This window comes from Gorilla gorilla, chromosome 7 (assembly GCF_029281585.2).
Source record: "Gorilla gorilla gorilla isolate KB3781 chromosome 7, NHGRI_mGorGor1-v2.1_pri, whole genome shotgun sequence".
Taxonomy (NCBI): domain Eukaryota; kingdom Metazoa; phylum Chordata; class Mammalia; order Primates; family Hominidae; genus Gorilla; species Gorilla gorilla.
This window is the reverse complement of record NC_073231.2, coordinates 78,681,466-78,706,227: the sequence shown is the minus strand read 5'-3', so window position 1 is coordinate 78,706,227 and position 24,762 is coordinate 78,681,466. Positions and strand designations below refer to the sequence as shown.

Below are 24,762 nucleotides of genomic sequence, written 5' to 3'. Positions count from 1 at the left end.
CTAGGTGATGGGTTGATCTGTGCACACCATGGCACACGTTTACCTATGTAACAAAGCTGCACATCCTGCCCATGTACCCCAGACTTAAAATAAAACAAAAATCAACTTTGAAATTCAGTTATTGTGGAGATTTCTGAGAATGCAAGATTTTTAAGGCAAATTTATTTGAAACTTCTTTTTTGTTGTTGTTGAGATGGAGTCTCGCTCTGTTGCCCAGGCATGGGCATGCAGTGGCATGATCTCGGCTCACTGCAAGCTCTGCCTCCCAGGTTCGTGCCATTCTCCTGCCTCAGCCTCCCTAGTAGCTGGGACTACAGGTGACTGCCACCACGCCCAGCTAATTTTTTATATTTTTAGTAGAGACGGGGTTTCACCATGTTAGCCAGGATGGTCTCCATCTCCTGACCTTGTGATCTGCCTGCCTCTGCCTCCCAAAGTACTGGGATTACAGGCATGAGCCACCGCGCCCCGCCACTTGAAACATTTTTAAAAGTTGAAATTGGTTCTTAAATAATAGCACTTTCAGTCACTAAATTCTAGACAATAACTTTATGCATATCTCTTTGTATTTTTCCAAGAAAACCTTAAAAGTGGGGTTACTTTTCCTCATTTGACATAATTCATTTCATTACTACCTCCTCTACAATTTCCTCACAGAATTTAAATTTGATACCTAACACAGGACTCCACAAATTTCTCAAAGGGATTTACATATTGAAAGAAAAAAATGGAAAGGGATTGAAAAGCTCATCAGGCAACATAAATGGAAAGATCTCTGTTAAATTACTAAATGGAAAGAGTTGCCTGACGAATACCTTAGGAAACACTGAGACACTAGGGTTTTAGCAGGAAGGACAAATTTAAGGTAAAACATCATTCTTGCCATCATAATTAATCGTGATGAACATATTTCTCCATGACAGACAATAAATAATCCTCCTCATTACCCATTTTCTTCCTCTTTAAGACATTTTATAGCAGATAAACCCTCCATCAGCCTTGAAAAGCAAGTCCCCTGCAAACCTAACAGCACAGAAATGTGATTTTGTTCAGCAGAACAGCAGTGGTCCGTTTCTAAGTTGTAACTTTTAAAATGAATGATCTTACTCATGGGATACGTTTCAGCATAATCACGTGATGTTTCCCCAAACAAACATGATTACCTACAAAATGGAAGGGTTCATTGACTGAGTAATAGTATCAGCTAACAAATAAATTACCACTTTGAAAAAATATTAAACATAACTACAAATAAATAAGCTCAATACAGCCACAGGGGAGATGAATAGAAAACTGTATCATTCTCCTTATTATATTTTAATTGGGTTTGCACTATGTTTCCTGGTCCTCTCCTCCCCACCCTACCCCTCAGATTTCATCTTTTGTGTTACACCTAACAAATAAAAACCAAATAGATTAATTAGCAGTTGTAACAGTGGTGGCTCCTATGCAGACCATAGAATCTTTTATTAATATATCTTCTCAAGCACAACTAGAAAAGAGAGTAAACACATGTAGCTAAAAAGGGAATAGAAGATAAAGCAGAAATGAAACCTACCTTTAAAGAAAGGTGTGAACACACACAGCCAGAGACACAAGCCCCCATGAAGGAATCCCTGCCCCTTGCTGGTCAGCATGGTTAAAACACACTTGGATTCCTTTTTCCTAGGCAAAGGATTGTGGAAAACAAAGAGCTATCAGTCAGCCACATGCATCCAACCTTGACATCATCAGAAGCCCACTGCAATCCGTGTGTGTCTTCTCAGAAATCAAAACATCCCCAGGACTTCACACGGTTATTACCAGGATCAGAGACTGAGGCAGACATGAAGGGCGAATAAAAAAGATTCGATCTGATGTCAGATGAGTCATCACATTTCCTATCAGCCTAGATATCTGTTCATGTAAGAAAGGGGAAGAAAAGCAGAAAGGAAATGCTGGGGCAGACAGGACCCCGGGAGGAAGAACACCTGTGAGTGGTTGAGATCTTTCTGTGGTGCAATCTCAACCGTAATCTTAGGGGAATTCACTGAGCTCCAACTACAGGTAAAGCTCATGCTAGGTCCCAACAAGTTTGTTCTGACTCATGGAGTTCTCCAGTTAATCAAGGCTTAACCTTGTTAGAAAACTTTCTAAAATATGAATCCTCATTTCTGTCTTAATGAGTGCAGCTTGGAGAGAACAGAAATTTGTTTTTGTTTTGCTTTTTTCTGACTCCAGGGTTTCCAGTGCCTTCTCTTTTTTGAGTTCAGTGATGATCCATGACTAGAGACTAGATATCAGAGAATGAGAGGAATGGATACCACCTGGATATTTTCACATTTATTTAAATATTCTTATTGCAAAGCATGGTGGATCATGCCTTAATCCCAGCACTTTGGGAGGACAAGGCAGAGGATCTCTTAAGGCCAGGAGTTTGAGACCAGCCTGGGCAACATAGTGAAACCTCATCTCTACAAAAAATAGAAAATTAGCTGGGCGTGGTGGGCATGCCTGTGGCCCCAGCTACTTGGGAGGCTAAGGTGAGAGGATCACTTGAGCCCGGTAGATCAAAGCTGCAGTGAGCTGAGATCACACCACAGCACTCCAGCCTGGAAGACAGAGCAAGACCCTGTCTCAAAAATAAATAAATGGGCTAGGCGCAGTGGCTCATGCCTGTAATCCCAGCACTTTGGGAGGCCGAGGCAGGCAGATCATGAGGTCAGGAGCTCGAGACCATCCTGGCTAACACAGTGAAACCCCATCTCTACTAAAAATACACAAATTATCCAGGCATGGTGGTGCACACCTGTAGTCCCAGCTACCCAGGAGGCTGAGGCAGGAGAATCACTTGAACGCGAGAGACAGAGGCTGCAGTGAGCTCAGATGTCATCACTGCACTCCAGCCTGGGTGGTAGAGTGAGACCCTGTCTCAAAAATAAATAAACAAATAAATATCCCTGTTAAACTGGTTTTCTTATAATTTTCCTCTTTTCTTTGTAAGTTTAATGTCAGTGGGTTTCTTTTTTTTTTTTTTTTTTTTTGAGACGAAGTCTCGCTCTGTCGCCCAGGCTGGAGTTCACTGGCACGACCTCTGCTCACTACAAGCTCCGCCTCCCGGGTTCACACCATTCTCCTGCCTCAGCCTCTCGAGTAGCTGGGACTACAAGCGCCCGCCACCACGCCCGGCTGATTTTTTGTATTTTTAGTAGAGACGGGGTTTCACCCAGTTAGCCAGGATGGCCTAGATCTCCTGACCTCGTGATCTGCCTGCCTCAGCCTCCCAAAGTGCTGAGATTACAGGCGTGAGCCACCGCACCCGGCCATGTCAGGGGGTTTCTAATTAATTGAGCCTCTGACCAGATATCAGTGTTGGTTAAACAGGAGTTAGAACTGAAGAAAGACCAGGCGTGGTGGCTCACGCCTATAATCCCAACACTTTGGGAGGCCAAGGCGGGCAGATCCCTTGAGCTCAGGAGTTCGAGACCAGCCTGAGCAACATGGTGAAACCCTGTCTCTACAAAAAATACACAAAACAATTAGCTGGGCATGGTGGCATGCACTTGTAGTTCCACCTACTTGAGAGGCTGAGGTAGGAGGATCACCTGAGCTCAGGAGTTCGAGGCTACAGACAGCCTTGATCGTGTCACTGCACTCCAGACTGGGTGACAGAGACCCATTCTCAAAAAAAAAAAAAAAAAAAAAAAGCCACTCTAGAGGAGGAGTCCTTTGGAATACGCCAAAAGTCAGCGCTTGCTCCATTCTAGGAGTAGGTGAACTGCGTCCCCGTATACCAAGGGTGCAGAACAGGAGGATGGGGGACTTCATGTCTGGAGGTTGCAGAAGAGCTCCGCAGAGGCGAGGAATGCAGGAGAGAGAATATGGACTCTGGAGTCAGACAAACCCAGAGCTGGACTCTGGTCCTGAGACTCGCCTGGGGTACACTGGGCAACTCACTGAAGCTACCTCAGCCTGTCCTCATCAGAAAAATCTGATTAAATTTAGTAATCATTGAATCTCTCTCTACCAATTTTGCATGTAATTATTATTCACTCTCTTGCCAGTTCAAATAGGTAACACAATATTTAAGTTATTCTTGGAGCCTGAGCTTATAAGAAGGATACAGTTTAAGTGCTTATAAAGAAAATACATTCTCCATTCAAAGAAAACATTTAAACTATGCCCCCATCATCAGAAAAATGCTCGAGATTTGTCATTGAATTATGCGTTTTTATCCTGCTCCAAACTCTTTTTGAAAATTGCAAAAATCAGGCCAGACACAGTGACTCACGCCTGTAATCCCAGCATTTTGGGAGGCCGAGGACTGAGGATCACTTGAGGTCAGGAGTTTGAGACCAGCCTGACCAACATGGTGAAACCCCGTTGCTATTAAAAATACAAAAATTAGCCGGGTGTGGTGACACTCGCCTGTAATCCTGGCTACTCAGGAGGCTCAGGCAGGAGAATCGCTTGAACCCGGGAGGTGGAAGCTGCAGTGAGCTGAGACCACGCCATTGCACTCCAGCTTGGTGACAAAGTGAGACGGAGTCTCAAAAGAAAAGAAAAGAAAAGAAAATTGCAGAGATAGAAGTTAAAAGCAAACACATGGATAGGGAGAAAATAAATATGTTTTCAAAAAAGAAAAAAAAAGAAAAAAGATTTAAAGACATTCTATCTTTTCCTGATGTTGCTTGATACTGCTTCATGTTCATATTCCAGGAATTAGTTTTTGTTCAGCTATATTGTTGAAACAGTCTAAACTTTAGAGTGCTGTCCATGGTTTACTGAGGTGGAAAGGATGAAGGGAGGTGGAGGGATACATGGAGCCTTGGACGGAAAGAGGCTAATTAATACTGGAAGAGCTTTGGTGTCTCCTGCCCCTTATTTCCCACTCCATGTTACCCCTAATTCCTCGTAGCCATTTTTAAAGAGAAATAAGAAGCAGCAGTGGATCTTAACTTTTTGAGGTCCATGAGTCAGATTGAAACTATGGATCCTGCTGGGTGTGGTGGCTCACGCCTCTAATCACAGCACTTTGGGAGGCCGAGGTGGGCGGATCACCTGAGGTAAGGAGCTCGAGATCAGCCTGGCCAACATGGTGAAACCCCATCTCTACTAAAAATACAAAAAAATTAGCCAGGTGTGGTGGTGCACACCTGTAGTTCCAGCTACTCTGAAGGCTGAGGCAGGAGAATCACTTGAACCCAGGAGGTGGAAGTTGCAGTGAACCAAGATCACACCACTATACTCCATACTGGGTGACAGAATGAGACTCTGTCACAAAAAAAAAAAAAGAAAGAAATACCTCCCCATATACGTATGCGGATTAAACAGAATTTTGCGTATGACTTCTGGGAACCCACAGATCCATAAAAAGCCAGCCCTGGGTGGAGGGTAATCATAGTTGGTTTCACAGTTTCCCCCAGTATCTGTCCCCAATCACTCTATACTATCCCTATTAAAAAATTATACATTCTTGGGGCTGGACGCAGTGGCTCACACCTGTAATCCCAGCACTTTGGGAGGCCAAGGTGGACGGATCATGAGGTCAGGAGATCGAGACCATCCTGGCTAACACGGTGAAACCCCATCTCTACTAAAAAATACAAAAAAATTAGCCAGGCGTGGTGGCGGGTGCCTGTAGTCCCAGCTACTTGGGAGGCTGAGGCAGGAGAATGGCATGAACCTGAGAGGTGGAGCTAGCAGCGAGCCCAGATCACGCCAGTGCACTCTAGCCTGTGTGACAGAGCAAGACTGCATCTCAAAAAAAAAAAAAAAAAAATCCTACATTCTTGGCTGGCTGTGGTGGTGCATGCCTGTAGTCCCAGTTACTTGGGAGGCTGAGGTGAGAGGATCACTTGAGTGCAGGAGGTCAAGGCTGCAGTGAGCTGTGATTGCATCACTGTACTCCAGCCTGGGCAACAGAGTGAGATGAGACCCTGCCTCAAAAAATAAATAAATAAATAAATAAACAATACATTCTAAAGAGCTAATGTGTTAGGAAACTGATAGACTTCAGGGAATAATTGTTGGGTTTCTTTTTCTGTTTTATTCATAGAAGCTCATTTCAATTTGGAGGTTTTCTGAAAAAAAAAGAGGTTGATACTGTTTAATATGAAACTTTTTTCTTTTTGAGACAGAGTCTCACTCTGTCACCCCAGGCTGGAGTGCAGTGGTGCAATCTCAGCTCACTACAACCTCCCCCTCCCAGGTTCAAGCGATTCTCCTGCCTCAGCCTCCTGAGTAGCTGGGACTACAGGCACCTGCCACCATGCCTGGCTAATTTTTATATTTTTAGTACAGACAGGATTTCACCATGTTGGCCAGGCTGGTCTCGAACTCCTGACCTCATGATCCGCCCACCTCGGCCTCCCAAAGTGCTGGGATCACAGAGATGAGGCACCGTGCCCGGCCAAAACTTTTATTATAAAAATTATTTCAAGCTTCCCCTCCACCCCCATTTGCTAAATTAAATCCAGTGGCTCATTCTGCTCTGAAAATAAAGATGATTTGATATGGTTCTATAAAATTGGCTATGCTCTTGTTTGAAGTTTGAGGGTTTTTTGGCATAGAAACTGCACGAATGAACATTTTTGTTGACCTTTCTCCAACTGTCAGTTCTCTTTAAACTCAAAATGAGAACATTCTTTAGTTGTCCATAAAGAAATAGAAAGGAAATAGCCCTTTAAACATGTATTATTTATAACTCCACTGCAGCAAAAACATCATCAATAATTTAATGATCCCATCTGCTTTTTTAAAATATCCACTGTCATTAACTCTCACATGTTCCACATCCCTAGTCGGTAGTATTTCACATCCACCACTCTTGACATGTCCAAATCACGCAGGGAAAATGAAACAGCAGTAGGGTAAGTATTCAAATTAAATGCTAATTTTAAACCACAAAGAAACATTTAATAAATCACTAATTATAAGGCAGGCTCAAATGAACTCTACAATGCCCAGTTTTTGTCCATCTAAATTTTAAGAAAAAAAGAGAGGCTTAGAACCTGGGATGGAGTCAAGCAGTGAAAGTTAAAACTGTGTTGAAAATGTTGAGACATTGAATAATAATTAGAGCTTCCTCTGAGCACGTGCTGTATGTCAATCACCATGCTAGGGTCTCGAAATTCTCTCTTTTAATCTTCGCAGCAGCTCTGTGAAGCAAGACTCGATTTTGCAGGTTAGGAGATGGACACTCAGGGAGCAAGGTGACTTGCTTAAAGGTCCATCACAACTGATCAGTGGCTGAGTTGGAATTCCAATCTAGGTCTGTCTATATCAAACCTATGCTTTAACCTTAAGGTGATCCAAAAGTGCTGTTTGATCCATAAATACTTTACAAGTTCAATATATTTGTAGAAAGCTGTTACTGACATGGGCCGCGCTTAGCTCCACCTGCGTCATTATTCACCACTGACCCCTTGTTCCACTCCACAAGGTGAGGAAGCCAAGGCTAATTAATAGAGGGAGTTGAAATGGCAGACATAATGTGAGACAGAAGTGGGAGCTGGGGAGAGTGCCCTCTTAGGCCACAAACTAACATCAGGCAAGTTCCCAACCCTGGGAGAGTGGCCAATGACAGCCACACCCATCCAGGCCGTGCTCTTGCTAGCTGTGCCATGAACATCTTGAAGCTAAGAGCTGGTGAAGAGCACATGGGCCACACCCCTGCAGCCAGAATGATTCCTGTACAGACCTTTGAGAGCCTTCTATCAATAATAACCTTCTATTATTTCCCTCCAGCCTTTAACGATCATCTCTGGGCCTTTCAAGGTAGAATGAAATGTGCCTAAATTTTAAGTCCCTTAAAGCAATCAATTTAGTTATCATTGTCCTAGAACACAGCAGTTATTATAATAAAATTTATTCTACTATAGTAGATCCAGCTCTGTGATTGTAAATGAAAATCACAATACGAATGTGTGTTTGTTTCCTAGGACCACTGTAACAAATTACCACCAACTTGGTGACTTCATAGAGCAAAAAGTCATTCTTTCACAGTTCTGAGGCTAAAAGTCTTTTTTTTTCTTTGAGATGGAGTCTTGCTCTGTCGCCCAGGCTGGAGTGCAGTAGTGCAATCTTGGCTCACTGCAGCCTCTGCCTCCCAGGTTCAAGTGATTCTCCTGCCTCAGCCTCCGGAGTAGCTGGGATTACAGGCATGCACCACCACGTCCAGCTAATTTTTGTATTTTTAGTAGAGCCGGGGTTTCACCATGTTGGTCAGGCTGGTCTTGAACTCCTGACCTCCCACAGCGCTGGGATTACAGGCATGGGCCACCACACCTGGCTAAGGCTAAAAGTCTTAAATCAAGGTGCTAGGGCAAGGCCACACTCCCTGTGGAGGCTCTAGGGGAGGATCCTTCCCTGCCTCTTCCAGCTCCTGGCTGGAATCGCCCCAGCCTCTGACTCTGTGGTTGCACTGCTTTCCCTGTGACTGTGCCTTCTCCTCTTCTGTCTCTTACAAGCAAACTAGTTATTCTGGGGCCTCCCAGGTAATCTCAGATAATCTCATCTCTAGATTCTTAATTAAATTACATCTGCAAAGATCCTTTTTCTAAAGAAGGTCACATTCACAGGTACCAGGGGTTAGGACGTGAACATATTTTTTTGGAGGGCCACCCTTCAGCTCACTACACCATGTCCCAGGAGTGTGGTGAGTATTTCATTAGAAAATGTAACTAACAGCAGCTACTGAAATACACAGGGGCAATGCACATTAATTTTCTTCTTCCAGAGAACAACATTTTGATGGGTATAATGACAGGCTTTTGGAGCCAGTGGGGAGACCCAGAAACTATGACTGCTTTTACAGGAAAATTATACCAATTTCTTGTTCATTTGAAGAAAAAAACCCCTGAAAATCTGTGGATATGATGGTTCCTGATTAGCAGTTCTCAAATTTTAATGTGCATCAGAATCAAAGGTGTGGGCAATCTTATTTATTTATTTATTTGTTTATTTATTTTTTGAGATGGAGTTTCACTCTTGTTGCCCAGGCTGGAGTGCAATGGCAGGATCTTGGCATACTGCAACTTCCGCCTCCCGGGTTCAAGAGATTTTCCTGCCTCAGCCTCCCGGGTAGCTGGGATTACAGGCATGCACCACCACGCCCGCCCAATTTTGTATTTTTAGTAGAGATGGGGTTTCTCCGTGTTGGTCAAGCTGGTCTCGAACTCCCGACCTCAGGTGATCTGCCTGCCTTGGCCTCCCAAAGTGCTGGGATTACAGGCGTGAGCCACCACGCCTGGCCTCTTTTTTATTTTTTAGCTTTTTGTAGAAACAGAGTCTCCCTGTGTCACCTGGGCTGGGATGCAGTGGCACGATCATAGCTCACTGCAGCCTCAAACTCCTGTGCTCAAGAAATCCTCTCACCTCAGCCTCCCAAGTAGCTGAAACTATAGGTGTGAGCCACCATGCCTGGATAATTTTTTTACTTTTTGTAGAAACAGTCTCAATATGTTGCCCAGGCTGGGTCTTGAACTCCTGACCTCAAGTGATCCTCCTGCCCCAGCTTCCTATAGCACTGAGATTACAGGAGTGAGTTACCACACCCAGCTGGGCAATCTTAAAAGATCAGTTTACAGGACCCATCCTTAGAAATTCTGATTTAGTGGATCTGGCATGGGGAACCAGATTTAATTGCAGTCTTTAAAAGCTTCAGAGTGACCCTGATGCAGGTGGCCAGCACTACGCATCTGAGGAGCACTCCTCCAGACAGTTGCAGGAAGATTTCCATGCAGTCCACTTATGGTGTGGTTCTGTGATATTATAGAGTTAGACGTTTCTGGGACATCTGTGTCCCCATAAATTTGTATGTCACAAAGCAAAAAGGTTAGAGATATTCCAAAGTTACTATATAAGGCACTGTGTTTCACGTGAAAAAGCTAACTCAACATTAGGATAAACTCTACTGTGTTCTGGGCACAGTGATAGATGCTGAAATATAGTTACACAAAATGCACATTTATTTTTTTCAGGTACCCATGGATTTATAAAAATTGACCTCTTGTTAAGGCACAAAAAAGTCTCAACAAGCAACAAATAATCTATATCATATAGAATATTCTCTGTCCACAAAAAGCAAAATTAAAAATCAATTGCAAGATAAAAACCCAAACTTCCCTTTATTGCAGTTATTAAAATATTACACCAGTTTTCTATTTTTAAGAGGCAGTTAAACTAATTATGGATAAAATATGGCTTCGGTCTCTCCAGTCTGTGAATACAACTGGGATATTAATCACAAGGTCATAACTGCACCAGTTCTAACCCCCTACAGTCATGCTGAATGCAGCCCCCTCCCAAAATTGCCCAGTTATTTAGGAATCTGTGAGAGCTTGACTCTGCCCCAGGCTTCCCTGCTACCTTGCTGGGCACAGCGGTCTTCCCAAATGCCAAAGCCACCCTAGAGTCTGGGTTAGTGGGAGAAGAATGAGAAATGGGGCTGGGAGGGGGATCCAGGCAGGTGTGCCAGAAAGAACCTACGCCCAGCCAGAAGACAATGGAGCAATATTTTTAAGGTATGAAAAGGAAAATAGAATTCTATTCCCAGCAAAAATTTGTTTTGCAAGCAGAAGTGGAATAAATATTTTTGCAGATATGTAAAAGCAGGAAAATGTCATCACCAGCAAACCTATGCTATAATAAATGCTTTAAAGATACTCAAGGAGAAGAGAAAATGCCAGATAAAAATGTGGATCTAAACAAAGAAATGAAGAGCTTAGTGCATGACACATATGTGTGTAAATATAAAAGATATTTTTTCTTATTTTAAAAATCTCAGCTGGAGGCAAAGTATAGTGGCTCACACCTGCAATCTCAGCACTTTGGGAGGCTGAGGTGGGAGGATCATTTGAGCCTAGGAGTTCAAGACCAGCCTTAGCAATGTGGCAAAACCCCATCTCCAAAAAAAAAAAAAAAAAATCTCAGTTGGGTGCAGTGGCTCATGTATGTAATCCCAGCACTTTAGGAGGCTGAGGCAGGAGGATAGCTTGAGCCCAGGAAGTCATGGCTGCAGGGAGCCATGTTCACACCACTGCACTCCAGCCTTGGTGACAGAGCAAGACCCTGTCTGAAAATAAATAAATAAATAAATAAATAAATAAATCTCTTTAAAAGACAATCACCTTTTAAAAACAAATGTTAAATGTACTGTGGGGTTAGAAAAATGTATGATACTAATAGCACAAAATCAGGAGAGGAAAAATGGAAGTCTATTGTTATAATGTTCTTATACTACATGTAAAATGGTATAATATTACCTGAAGATAGACTGTGATATGTTAAAGGTGTTTACTATAGATCCTAAGGCAACCACTAGACCTGCATAACAAAAAAAGCATAGCTTTGTGTTCACAAGAAGTAGGAAAAAAGCAAAGAAAAACATAGCTAATAAGCCGAGAAAAGAGATAAAATGGAATAATAAAAGATATTTATTTAACACAAAACAAAGGGGAAAAGGAGAGCAAGCAAACAAATAAAAAATAGGACAAATAGGAAAAAGTAGTAAAATGGTAATATAAACCTATCGGGGAACCTGCCCTGATATTCACATAGGTTCTTTTCTATTTTCCTTAAAGCATTGGCCAGCTTGAGAAATAAAGGGACAGAGTACAAAAGAGGGAAATCTTAAAGCTGGGCATCCGGGGAAGACATCACATGTTGGTAGGTTTCGTGGTGCCCCACAAGCTGCAAAAACCAGCAAGTTTTTATTAGGGATTTTCAAAAGGGGAGGGAGTGTGCGAATAGGTGTAGGTCACAGACATCAAGTACTTCACAAGGTAATAGAATATGACAAGGCAAGTGGAGGCAGGGCAAGATCACAGGACCACAGGATGGGGCGAAATTAAAATTGCTAATGAAGTTTCAGGCACCATTGTCATTGATAACATCTTATCAGGAGACAGGGTTTTGAGAGTAACCGGTCTGACCAAAATTACTAGGTGGGAATCTCCTCTTCCTAATAAGCCTGGGAGCGCTATGGGAGACTGGGGTCTATTTCACCCCTGCAATATCGACCATAAGAGACAGGCATACCCGGGGGGGCCGTTTATAGGCCTATACCTCCAGGCGTGTATTCTCTTTCCCAGGGATGTTCCTTGCTGAGAAAAAGAATTCAGTGATATTTCTCCCATTTGCTTTTGAAAGAAGAGAAATATGGCTCTGTTCTGCCCGGCTCATTGGCGGTCAGAGTTTAAGGTTATCTCTTATTCCCTGAACAATTGCTGTTATCCTGTTCTTTTTTCAAGGTGCCCAGATTTCATATTGCTCAAATACACATGCTGTACAATTTGTGCAGTTAATGCAATTATTACAGGGTCCTGAGGCGACATACATCTTCCTCAGCTGATAGGATTAAGAGATTAAAGTAAAGACAGGCATAGGAAATCACAAGGGTATTGATTGGGGAAGTGATAAGTGTCCATGAAATCTTCACAATTTATGTTTAGAGATTGCAGTAAAGACAGGCATAAGAAATTATAAAAGTATTAATTTGGGGGAACTAATAAATGTCCATGAAATCTTCACAATCCACGTTCTTCTGCCATGGCTTCAGCTGGTCCCTCCGTTTGGGGTCCCTGACTTCCCGCAACATAAACCCAATCATATTTTAAGAACTCATTAAATGCAAATGGGGTCTTCCACCAGTGGCTCATGTCTGTAATCCCAGCACTTTGGGAGGCCAAGGTAGGTGAATCACCTGAGGTCAGGGGTTCAAGACCAACCTGGCCAACACAGTGAAATGCTGTCTCTACTAAAAATACAATAAATTAGCTGGACATGGTGGCACATGCCTGTAATCCCAGCTACTCAGGAGGCTGAGGCAGGAGAATTGTTTGAACCTGGGAGGCGGAGGTTGCAGTGAGCAGAGGTCTCACCATTGCGTTCCAGCCTGGGCAACAAGAGAGAAACTCCATCTCAAAAAAAAAAAAAAAAATGTAAATGGATAAAACACATCCATTAAAAGACAGTAAACATTTGTTAGGCAGTGAAGCTATTTGATCCTGGTCTTTTCTTTGTTGGAAGCTTTTTGATTACTAACTGCCCTGGTTCATTTTGTGATGCTATAACAGAATATCACAGGTTGGGTAATTGATGAGGAAAAGAAATTTATTTCTTACAGTTCTTAAGGCTGGTAAGTCCAAGGATGAGGAGTTGACATCTAGCAAGAGCCTTCATGTTGTGTCATATAATGGCAGAAGGCAAAAGAGCAAAGAGGGCAGGGGAGAGAGCAAGAGTGGGCCAAATTTGCTTCTATTACAGATCGACTCTGGCAATAACTAACCCAGTCGTGTAATAATGACATTAACCTATTCATGAGGCATCAGTGACCTAATGACCTCCTATTAGGTTCCACCTCTCAATGCTGTTGCATTGGGGATTAACTTTTGAACACATGAACTTTGGAGGACATGTTCAAAACATAGCACTTAATCTTTTAATTCTTATAGGTCTATTTGTGTCTGTCTAAGAAGTTGTCTTTTCAACTAAGTCATCTAGTTTTTGGCATACAGGCATTTAAAATACTCCATTTTAGTTATTTAAGATAAGCAGAGATTGTTTTCCTCTTTCATTCTTGATTTTAGTAATTGCATTCTTCTCTTTTCTTCTTGGTCAGTCTAGCTAAAAGTTGGCCAATTTTGTTGATTGTTTTCAAAGCCCAAACTTTTGGTTTCATTGATTATTTTCCTCTTTTTTTCCTATTCTGTATTTTACTAATTTCTACCTTAATCTGTATTATTTCCTTCTGCTTGCCTTAGGCTTTTACAGTTTCTAAAGTAGAAGACTAGGCTATTAGTTTGAGATCTTTTCTTTTTTTGTTTTTTTTTTTTGAGAAGGAGTCTCACTCTTGTCACCCAGGCTGGAGTGCAGTGGCACCATCTTGGCTCACTGCAACTTCTGCCTCCCAGGTTCAAGCGATTCTCCTGCCTCAGCCTCCTGAGTAGCTGGGATTACAGGCACCTGCCACCATGCCTGGCTAATTTTGGTACTTTTAGTAGAGACAGAGTTTCATCACTTTGGCCAGGCTGGTGTCGAACTCCTGACCTCAGGCCATCTGCCCGCCTCTGCCTCCCAAAGTACTGGGATTACAGGCATGAGCCACTGCGCCTGGCCATCTTTTCTTCTTTTTTAAATATAGGTACTTACAGCTATAAATTTCCCTCTGTGTACTGCTTTAACTGCATCCGATAAGTTTTTATAAGTTGTAATTTTATTTTCTGTTATCTCAAAGTATTTTCTAATTTCTCTTGTGATTTCTTCTTTGACCTATTGATTATTTAAGAGTGTGTTGATTAATTTCCGCATATTCATGAATTTCCCAGATTATCTTCTCTTATTCATTTCTAATTTAATTCCATTGTGATCAGAGAATAATATACTTATTCCCAGCCTGGGAAACATAGGAGAATCCCATCTTTACAAAAATCAAAAACTTAGCCAGGCGTTGTGGTGCTTGCTTGTAGCCCCTGTTACTCAGGTGGCTGAGGTAGGAGGATCACTTGAGCCTGGGAGTTCAAGTCTGCAGTGGTGGGAGTTCAAGTCAGCCATGATCATGCCACTGCACTCCAGCCTGGGCAACAGTAAACAAATAAATAAACAAATTTATTGAGACTTTTTCATGGCCTAGCATATGGTGTATTCTGGAGAATGTTCTGTGTACACTTGAGAAAAATATGTATTCTTATGCTTTTGAGTGGGAAGCACTATAGATGTCTGTTAAGTCTCATTGGTTTATATTGTTCAAGTCTTTTATTTCCTTACTGTTCTTCTGCCTTGTTGTTCTAACCATTATTGAAAGTGAGGCATTGAAGCCAGGCACGGTGGCTTACACCTGTAATCCCAGCACTTTGGGAGGCCGAGGCAGGTGGATCATGAGGTCAGGAGATCGAGACCATCCTGGCTAATACGGTGAAACCCCATCTCTACTGAAACTACAAAAAATTAGCCAGGCGTGGTGGTGGGCGCCTGTAGTCCCAGCTACTTGGGAGGCTGAGGCGGGAGAATGGCGTGAACCTGGGAGGCGGAGCTTGCAGTGAGCTGAGATCGCACCACTGCACTCCGGCGTGGGGGACAGAGCGAGACTCCGTCTCAAAAAAAAAAAACAGAAAAGAAACCTCCAACTATTGTTAATTGTCTGTTTCTCCCTTCACTTCTAACTAGTTTTGTTTCATGTATTTTGGTGCTCTGTTATGAGGTGTATATGTGGTTATAATTATTATTTTTCCTGATGAGTTAGCAAGTTTGTTTATAAAATACCCCACTTTAGCTGAATTAACATTTTTGTTTTAAAGTATAGTTTGTCTGATATTGGTATAGTCACTCAAGCTCTGTTTTGATCATTTCTTGCATAGTATATCTTTTTTTATTCTTTTACTTTCAATCTATTTATATCTTTCAATGTAAAGTATGCCTCCTGTAGAGAGTATACAGTTGGATCATGTTTTTAAATCCAGTCTCATAATATCTGCCTTTTATTGGATTATTTAATCCATTCACATTTACCGTTATTATTGATATGATTGGATTTACATCTGCCATTTTGTTTTTTGTTGTCTGTGTCTCATGTCCCTTTTGCTCCTTTGTTTCTCCTTATAGTCTTATTTTGCACTAAGTGAATTTTTCCAGTGTATTTTTTTTTTTTTTTGAGACAGAGTCTCGCACTGTTGCCTGGGCTGGAGTGCAGTGGCACAATCTCAACTCACTGCAACCTCCACCTCCTGGGTTCAAGCGATTCTCTTGCCTCAGCCTCCCAACTAGCTGGGATTACAGGTGCACGCCACCATGCCCAGCTAATTTTTTGTATTTTTAGTAGAGACGGAGTTTCACCATGTTGACCAGGCTGGTCTCAAACTCCTGACCTCGTGATCCATCCACCTCGGCCTCCCAAAGTGCTGGGATTACAGGCGTGAGCCACCGCGCCCGGCCTCCAGTGTATTTTTAATGAATTTTAAGCTACATTTTTCACTTATTTTCATTACAGTTGATCTAGGGTTTACAATATACATCTTATAATCTATCTACTTCAGAACCTTAACTAGCTGATTTCAAGTGAGACACAGAAACTTTACTTCTATATAGCTCTGTTCCTTTCTCCTCTTCATACACTTATAAAAACACCTTTATTGAGATATAATTTATATTTTATAAATGCACATGTCCAGTGTAAATAATTTGATGATTTGGGACATATACATACACCCATTATACCACCACCACAATCAAGGTAATAAACATATTCATCCTCTCCAAAAGCTTTCCTGTGTCCTTTTGTGGGTTTTTTCTTGCTTGTTAGTGTGCGTGTGTGCACGTGTGTGTGTGTGTAGAACATTTAACACAAGATCAATCCTCTTAGCAAAAAGGTTTTTTTTGTTTTGAGACGAAGTCTCTCTCTGTGGCCCAGGCTGGAGTGCAGTGGTGCAATCTCGGCTCACTGCAACCTCTGCCTCCCAGGTTCAAGGGATTCTCCTGCCTCAGCCTCCTGAGTAACTGGGATTACAGGCACGTACCACCACGCCCAACTAATTTTTGTATTTTTAGTAGAGACAGTTTTGCCCCATGTTGGCCAGGCTGGTCTTGAACTCCTGACCTCAAGTGATTCACCCACCTTGGCCTCTCCAAGTACTGAGATTACAGGCGTGAGCCACCACACCCGGCCTCTTAGCAAAGTTTTAAGAGCACAACATCATATTTTTAACTATGGGCACTATGCTGTACAGCAAATATCTAGAACGTCTTCCTTCCCTTTTTATGTGCTATGACTGGTATGTATATGATGTGTATATATGTTACAAACCTGACAATGCATTATTATAATTATTTTATATAATTTTATGTCTTTTATGGAAACCAAAAGGAGAAAGTAAAGTGTACATTTATAGTTTGTTATATTAACCTTCTGATTTATCATTTCTGTTCCTCTCCATTTGTTTCTGTGAGTCCAGTGACCATCTGGGATCCTAGCCTTACTTTAGTACAGCTTTGTCCTCACCAGCCTCTTTGTGCTATTAATGTCAAATATATTATATTTCTATCTGTTGCAGGACCAACAATGCAATTATGTACATACATTTTTGCAACTGTTTTAAAAATCAGTTAAGAGAAGAAAAGGCTGTCTATTCCCCTGATCTCACAGTTAACCTCTTGCTGGTCACGCACTCAGCAAGAATGACACCCAGATGTTAGCATGCACTAGTTGCTGGCTAATTCATATATTGTTTTTGACAGTAAAGTGGGGCAAAAGTTGCTCTATAGTATGATTTAATTAAATTAAAGTCAGGGTGATGCCAGGCTTTGAAGCTTGCTTTGACCCCAGCAGGGCTCTTCTTAGCTATCTCTTTTCCTGGTTCTCCCTGGTAAACTTCTAGCTGGTCTGCTGTTTCATTTCCTCTTAGTTGCTTATCATGTAAATCTCTAGTGGTTTGGACAATGCTCTTAGTTACCTGTAATAAGCTCTGTTCCAAATAAAGGCAATTTTCTTAGGAAGGGCTGCATAGCTATCTGCTAGAAACTGCCCCTCTTGAGACAAGGCAGGGACTCTTCTTAGGGGCCTACCGAGACCTCCCCACCCAAGACATTAAAATAAAGAATCTGGCTGGTCGTGGTGGCTCACGCCTGTAATCCCAGCACTTTGGGAGGCCAAGGTGGGCAGATCACTTGAGGTTGGGAGTTCGAGACCAGCCTGACTCACATGGAGAAGCTCCATCTCTACTAAAAATACAAAATTAGCCAAGAGCGGTGGTGCATGCCTGTAATCCTAGCTACTCAGGAGGCTGAGCAGGAGAATTGCGTGAACCAGGGAGATGGAGGTTCCGGTGAGTCAAGATCGCACCATTGCACTCCAGCCTGGGCAACAAGAGCAAAACTCCATCAAAAAAAAAAAGAAAGAAAGAAAGAAGGAAAGGAAAAAGGAAAGGGGAGGGGAGGGGAGGGGAGGGAAGGAAGGGAAGGGAAGGGAGAACATTCCTAAAATTTATGAGACCAAAAAAGAACCTGAATAGCCAAAGAAATCCTAAGCAAAAAGGACAAATCTGGAGGCATCACATTACCTGACCTCAAATTACTACAAGGTTGTAGTAACCAAAACACCGTGGTATAAAAATAGACACAAGGGCCGGGCACGGTGGCTCATGCCTGTAATCCCAGCACTTAGGGAGGCCAAGGCGGGCAGATCACGAGGTCAAGAGATCGAGACCATCCTGGCTAACATGGTGAAACCCCGTCTCTACTAAATATTTTAAAAATTAGCCAGGAGTGGTGGTAGGCGCCTGTAGTCCCAGCTACTCGGGAGGCTGAGGCAGGAGAATGGTGTAGGCAGGAGAATGGCGTGAACCCGGGGGGTGGAGATTGCACTGAGCAGAGATTGCACCACTGCACTCCAGCCCAGGAAATAGCGTAAGACCCTGTCTCAAAAAAAGTCGTGTAAGTCAATAGAACAGAATATAGAACCCAGAAATAAAGACATATATTAATACCTACAGCCAGCTGATCTTCAAGAAAATTGACAAAAACATCCACTGGAGAAAGGACACCCTATTCATAAGTAGTGCTGGGAAAATTGGATTTCTATGTGCAGAAGAATGAAACTGGACCCATACCTCTCACTATTTACAAAAATTAGCTGAGGATGGATTACAGATTTAAATGTAAGACCTCAAAATAGAAAAATCCTAGAAGAAAATGTAGGGAGCCCGGCACGGTAGCTCACACCTGTAATCCCAGCACTTCAGAAGGCTGAGGCAGACAGATCGTGAGACCAGCCTGGCTAACATGGTGAAACCCCATCTCTACTAAAAATACAAGAATTAGCCGGGTGTGGTGGCCAGCGCCTATAATCCCAGCCACTCCAGAGGCTGAGGCAGGAGAATCGCTTGAACCCGGGAGGCACAGGTTGCAGTGAACCAAGGTCGTGCCACTGCACTCCAGCCTGGGTGACAGAGCAAGAGTCCATCAAAAAAAATAAAGAAGAAGGAAGGAAAGGAAGGAAGGAAGGAAGGAAGGAAGGAAGGAAAAGAAAGAAAGAAAGAAAGAAAAAGACAGGCCTGGCGCAGTGGCTCACACCTGTAATCCCAGTACTTTGGGAAGCCGAGGCAGGCGGATCACGAGGTCAGGAGATCAAGACCATACTGGCTAACATGGTGAAACCCCATCTCTACTAAAAATACAAAAAAATTAGTGGGGCCTGGTGGGAGGCACCTGTAGTCCCAGCTACTCCGGAGGCTGAGACAGGAGAATCGCTTGAACCCAGGAGGCGGAGCTTGCAGTGAGCCGAGATTGCGCCACTGTACTCCCGCCTGGGTGACAGCAAGACTCCACCAAAGAAAGGAAAGGAAAAGAGAGGGGAGGGGAGGGGAGGAAAGGAGGAAAGGGAGGAGATGGGAGGGGAGGAAAGGGAAGGGAGGAGGGAAGGAAGGAAGGAAGGAAGGAAGGAAGGAAGGAAGGAAAGAAGGAAGGAAGGAAATGGGCCGGGTGCAGTGGCTCACACCTGTAATCCCAGTACTTTGAGAGGCTGAGGCGGCAGATCACGAGGTCAGGAGATCGAGACCATCCTGGCTAACATGGTGAAACCCCGTCTCTACTAAAAATACAAAAAAAAAATTAGCCGGGCTTGGTTGTGGGCGCCTGTAGTCCCAGCTACTGGGGAGGCTGAGGCAGGAGAATGGCGTGAACCCTGCAGGCGGAGCTTGCAGTAAGCCAAGATCGTGCCAGTGCACTCCAGCCTGGGAGACAGAGTGAGACTCTGTCTCAAAAAAAAAAAAAAAAAAAGGCTGGGCATGGTGCCAGGTGCCTGTAATCCCATTGAGAGGTGACAGCGTGCTGGCAGCCCTCACAGCCCTTGCTCCCTCTCGGCACCTCCTCGGCCTTGGCACCCACTCTGGCTGTGCTTGAGGAGCCCTTCAGCCCACCGCTGCACTGTGGGAGCCCCTTTCTGGGCTGGCCAAGGCTGGAGCCGGCTCCCTCAGCTTGCAAGGACGTGTGGAGGGAGAGGTGCGGGAGGGAACCGGGGCTGCTCGCGGTGCTTGCGGGCCAGTGTGAGTTCCGGGTGGGCGTGGGCTCGGCGGGCCCTACACTTGGAGCACCTGGGCCAGCAATGAGGGGCTTAGCCCCCCAGCCAGCGGCTGCAGAGGGTGTGCTGGGTCCCCCAGCAGTGCTGGCACACTGGCGCTGCACTGGATTTCTCACTGGGCCTTAGCTGCCTCGCCATGGGGTAGGGCTCCAGACCTGCAGCCCGCCATGCCTGAGCCTCCCGTACTCCGTGGGCTCCTGTGTGGCCCGAGCCTCCACGACGAGCAGCAGCCCCCTGCTCCAAGGCGCCCAGTCCCATCAACCACCCAAGGGCTGAGGAGTGCGGGCGCATCGCGCAGAACTGGACGGCAGCTCCACCTGCGGCCCTGGTGAGGGATCCACCAGGTAAAGCCAGCTGGGCTCCTGAGTCTGGTGGAGACTTGCAGAACCTTTATGTCTAGCTAAGGGATTGTAAATATGCCGATCGGCATTCTGTGTCTAGCTCAAGGTTTGTAAACACACGAATCAGCACCATGTGTCTAGCTCAGGGTTTGTGAATGCACCAATCGACACTGTATCTAGCTACTCTGGTGGGGAGGTGGAGAATCTTTGTGTCCACACTCTGTATCTAGCTAATCTAGTGGGGATGTGGAGAACCTTTGTGTCTAGCTCAGGGATTGTAAATGCACCAATCAGCGCCCTATCAAAACAGACCACTCGGCTGTACCAATCAGCAGGATGTGGGTGGGGCCAGATAAGAGAATAAAAGCAGGCTGCCCAAGCCAGCAGTGGTAACCCGCTGGGGTCCCCTTCCGCACTGTGGAAGCTTTGTTCTTTTGTTCTTTGCAATAAATCTTGCTGCTGCTCACTGTTCGGGTCCACACTGCCTTTATGAGCTGTAACACTCACCGCGAAGGTCTGTAGCTTCACTCCTGAAGCCAGTGAGACCACGAACCCACCAGGAGGAATGAACAACTCCAGACGCCCCGCCTTAAAAGCTGTAACACTCACCGTGAGGGTCCGCAGCTTCACTCCTGAGCCAGCGAGACCACGAACTCCGCCAGAAGGAAGAAACTCCCAGCACGTCCGAACATCAGAAGGAACAAACTGCTGGCACACCATCTGTAAGAACTGTAACACTCACCACAAGGGTCCACGGCTTCATTCTTGAAGTCAGTGAGACCAAGAACCCACCAATTCTGGACACACCATCTACTTGGGAGGCCGGGGGAGGAGAATCGCTTGAACCTGGGAGACGGAGGTTGCAGTGAGCGGAGATCACACCACTGCACTCCAGCCTGGGCGACAGTGTGAGAGACTCAATCTCAGAAAACAAAAGAAAATGTAGGGAAAACTCTTCTTGACATTAGCCTAGGCAAAGAATTTATGAGCTCAAAAGCAAATGCAACAAAAACAAAAAATAGACAAATGGGACTTAATGAAACTAAAAAGCTTCTGCACAGCAAAAGAAATAATCAACAGAGTGAACAGACAACCTACAGAATGGGAGAAAATATTTGCAAACTATGCATCCAACAAAGAACTAATATCCAGAATCTACAGGAAACTAAAACAAGTCAACAAGAAAAAAAACTCCATTAAAAAATGGGCAATATTTGAAAGGAGACATGCAAGTAGCCGAGAAGCATATGAAAAAATGCCTAACATCACTAATTGTGAGAGAAATGCACCTTAAAACCACAATGAGATACTATCTCACACCAGTCAGAATGGCTATTATTGAAAAGTTAAAAAATAACAGATGTTAGCAAGGATGCAGAGAAAAATGAATGCTTATACAATGTTACTGGGAATGTAAATTAGTACAACCTCTATGGAAAAGAAAATGGAGATTTCTCAAAGAACTAAAAATAGGACTACCATTTGATCCAGCAATCCCAACACTGAATGAAATACTGAGTATCTAGCCAAAGAGAAAAAAAAAATCATTATATCAAAAAGAGATAACTGTACTTACATGTTTATTGCAGCACTATTTACAAGTGAAATAACTCAGAAACAGAAAGTGAAATACCACAAGTTCTCACTTTTAAGTGGGAGCTAAATAATGTGTACACATGGACATAGGGATTGGAATAATAGAAATAGGCAATGGAAAATCGGAAAGGTAGGAGGTTGGGAGAATAGTGAGGGATGAAAAATCACCTAATGGGTACAGTATATGCTATTTGGGTGATGGTTACACTTAAAGCCCAGACTTCATCACTATGCGATATATTCATGTAACAAAACTGCACTTGTAACCCCTAAATCTATTTTTAATTTAAGTATTTTATTTTTCTTCTTCTTTTTTTTTTTTTAGATGGAGTCTCACTGTCACCCGGGCTGGAGAGCAATGGCATGATCTTGGCTGACTGCAACCACCACGTCCCGAGTTCAAGTGATTCTCCTGCCTCAGTCTCCCTGAGTAGCTGGGACTACAGGCATGCACCACTACGCCCAGCTAATTTTTATATATATATATATATATATTTTTTTTTTTTTTTGAGATGGAGTCTCACCCTATCACCCAGGCTGGATTGCACTGGCAAGATTTCGGCTCACTGCAAGCTCCACCTCCCAGGTTCAAGCGATTCTCCTGCCCCAGCCTCCCGAGTAGCTGGGACTAAAGACATGTGCCACCAAGCCCAGCTAATTTTTTGTATTTTCAGTAGAGACAGGGTTTCACCGTGTTAGCCAGGATGGTCTCTATCTCCTGAGCTTGTGATCTGCCTGCCTAGGTCACCCAAAGTGCTGGGATTGCAGGCATGAGCCACCATGCCCAGCCTAATGTATTTTCTTCAGAATATTTTGAAGAATTGAAAAGTATTGAAATGCATTAAATTAATCCACTCCAGACATCTGTTACCAAAACACCAAGGTTTGGTCTAGGTCTTGCTGCTTGCTGCACAGAAAGCAGATTATTCAGAGGACAAGTATTGCCAAGAAAGTGCAGCAGGATAATTTAGGAATCAGAGAGACCGAGGGGTTGAGGAGGGTACTTATTATTTATTATTTAGGTGCACTGGCCCAGTCAGATTAACATCCAAAAAGACTGAGCCCTGAACAAAGAGTCCGGTTACCTTTTAAGCATTTTGTGGGGCAGGGGGAGATCTGTGCAGGGGGAAGCATATTACAGAAGTGAGAAACAGACAGTTATTCAATTCAGACATGCATTACATCATTTCTTACTTTTCAAGGAAAAACATGTTTCACGACTTGAGTTTACCTGCCTAGTGACCTTGCAGTCGCACAGCTAGAGAAACATGGTCTTCACAATGCCTGGGAAAGGGAGAGATAAGGCTCACTAGCCACAGAAAAACAGGCAATTAATTTTTAAAAGACTTCAGCTCTTTCTCTTCCTCAGGGGGAATTGGTTTTTTTTTACATACAACTGAGTTTTTGCTTACACATTCTTTAATTTCTTTTAATTCCTGTTTCAGAAGAAGGCTTTAATTGTGTGCTGCAGCCAAGGAGATGTGAGCTCAATCTCAAATCCATCGCCCTGAGCAACTAAAACTAGGAGTTTCTATAGCAGGTAAGAAATGTAACAATGTGTAGGAAACAGGAAGTAGGGAGCCACAAGGAAGCAATCATGATGAATTGGGGGCTGGGCATCTCATTGTCTGAATATGGTGATCTGGTGAGTTTCAGTTCTGTTATACTTTTTTTGAGAGGCCTGAAGGTCCATCCCTGAGGAAGAAACTCAGATAAAATAAATGTAAGCTTCATGCTTTAAGACCAGAAGGGTCAATTTCTATATTTATCCAAAAAACTGTCTATGGGACTGTTGAGTCAGTTTCACCTCCTACTTCTTTTTTTTTTTTTTTTTTTTTTTTTTGAGACGGAGTCTCCCTCTGTCACCCAGGCTGGAATGCAGTGGTGTGATCTGGGTTCACTGCAACCTCTGCCTCCTGGGTTCAAGTGATTCTCCTGCCTCAGCCTCCTGAGTAGCTGGGACTACAGGGGTGTGCCACCATGCCCAGCTAATTTTTGTAGTTTTAGTAGAGACGGGGTTTCACCATGTTGGCCAGGATGGTCTCGATCTGTTGACCTCGTGATCCACTCGCCTCAACCTCCCAAAGTGCTGGAATTATAGGCATGAGCCACCATGCCCAGCCCACCTCCTACCTCTTTTGTGCTTTTATTAATATTTTAAACTGGCACATAGTAATTACACATATTTATAGAGTACAGTGTGATATGCTGATACAAGTATACAATGTGTACTGATCAAATCAAGGTAATTAGCATATTCTTTACCTCAAATATTTATCATTTTTGGGGGTTGGAAACATTCAAACTTTGCTCCTCTAGCTATTTGAAAATATACAATAAATTGTTGTCAATTTGACTCATCCTACAGTGCTATAGAACACTGGAACTTACTCCTATCTAACTGTAATTTTATATGTTAATCAACCTCTCACTATCTCACCCTCATCCCCTCCAGTAACTACTATTCTATTCTACTCTTTCCTTTTTTTTTTTTTTGAGATGGAGTTTCTCTCTTGTCGGCCAGGCTGGAGTGCAATGGTGCAATCTCGGCTCACTGCAATGTCTGCCTCCTGGGTTCAAGTGATTCTCCTGCCTCAGCCTCCTGAGCAGCTGGGATTACAGGTGCCCACCACCATGCCTAGCTTATTTTTTATATTTTTAGTAGAGACGAGGTTTCACCATGTTGACCAGGCTGGTCTCAAACTCCTGACCTCAGGTGATCCACCCCGCTTGGCCTCCCAGAGTGCTGGGATTACAGCTGTGAGCCACTGCACC

At 43.6% G+C, this 24,762-nt stretch overlaps 1 protein-coding gene across 1 annotated transcript in view; it reads right to left on the bottom strand.

Annotated features, from left to right (window-relative positions):
- Positions 1 to 23,481, bottom strand: part of CHRNA6 (cholinergic receptor nicotinic alpha 6 subunit) — a 39,234-nt gene extending 15,753 nt beyond the window's left edge. Inside the window, exons 1-4 of the mRNA XM_055349179.2 lie at positions 23,400 to 23,481; positions 23,219 to 23,271; positions 21,001 to 21,111; positions 1,559 to 1,665 (exon numbers count right to left, since the gene is read on the bottom strand). Of these exons, the coding sequence (XP_055205154.2) occupies positions 1,559 to 1,637 (79 nt within the window). The 5' untranslated portion in view covers positions 1,638 to 1,665; positions 21,001 to 21,111; positions 23,219 to 23,271; positions 23,400 to 23,481. The remainder of the gene's footprint in view (positions 1 to 1,558; positions 1,666 to 21,000; positions 21,112 to 23,218; positions 23,272 to 23,399) is intronic.
- Between the last annotated feature and the right edge of the window lie 1,281 nt (positions 23,482 to 24,762).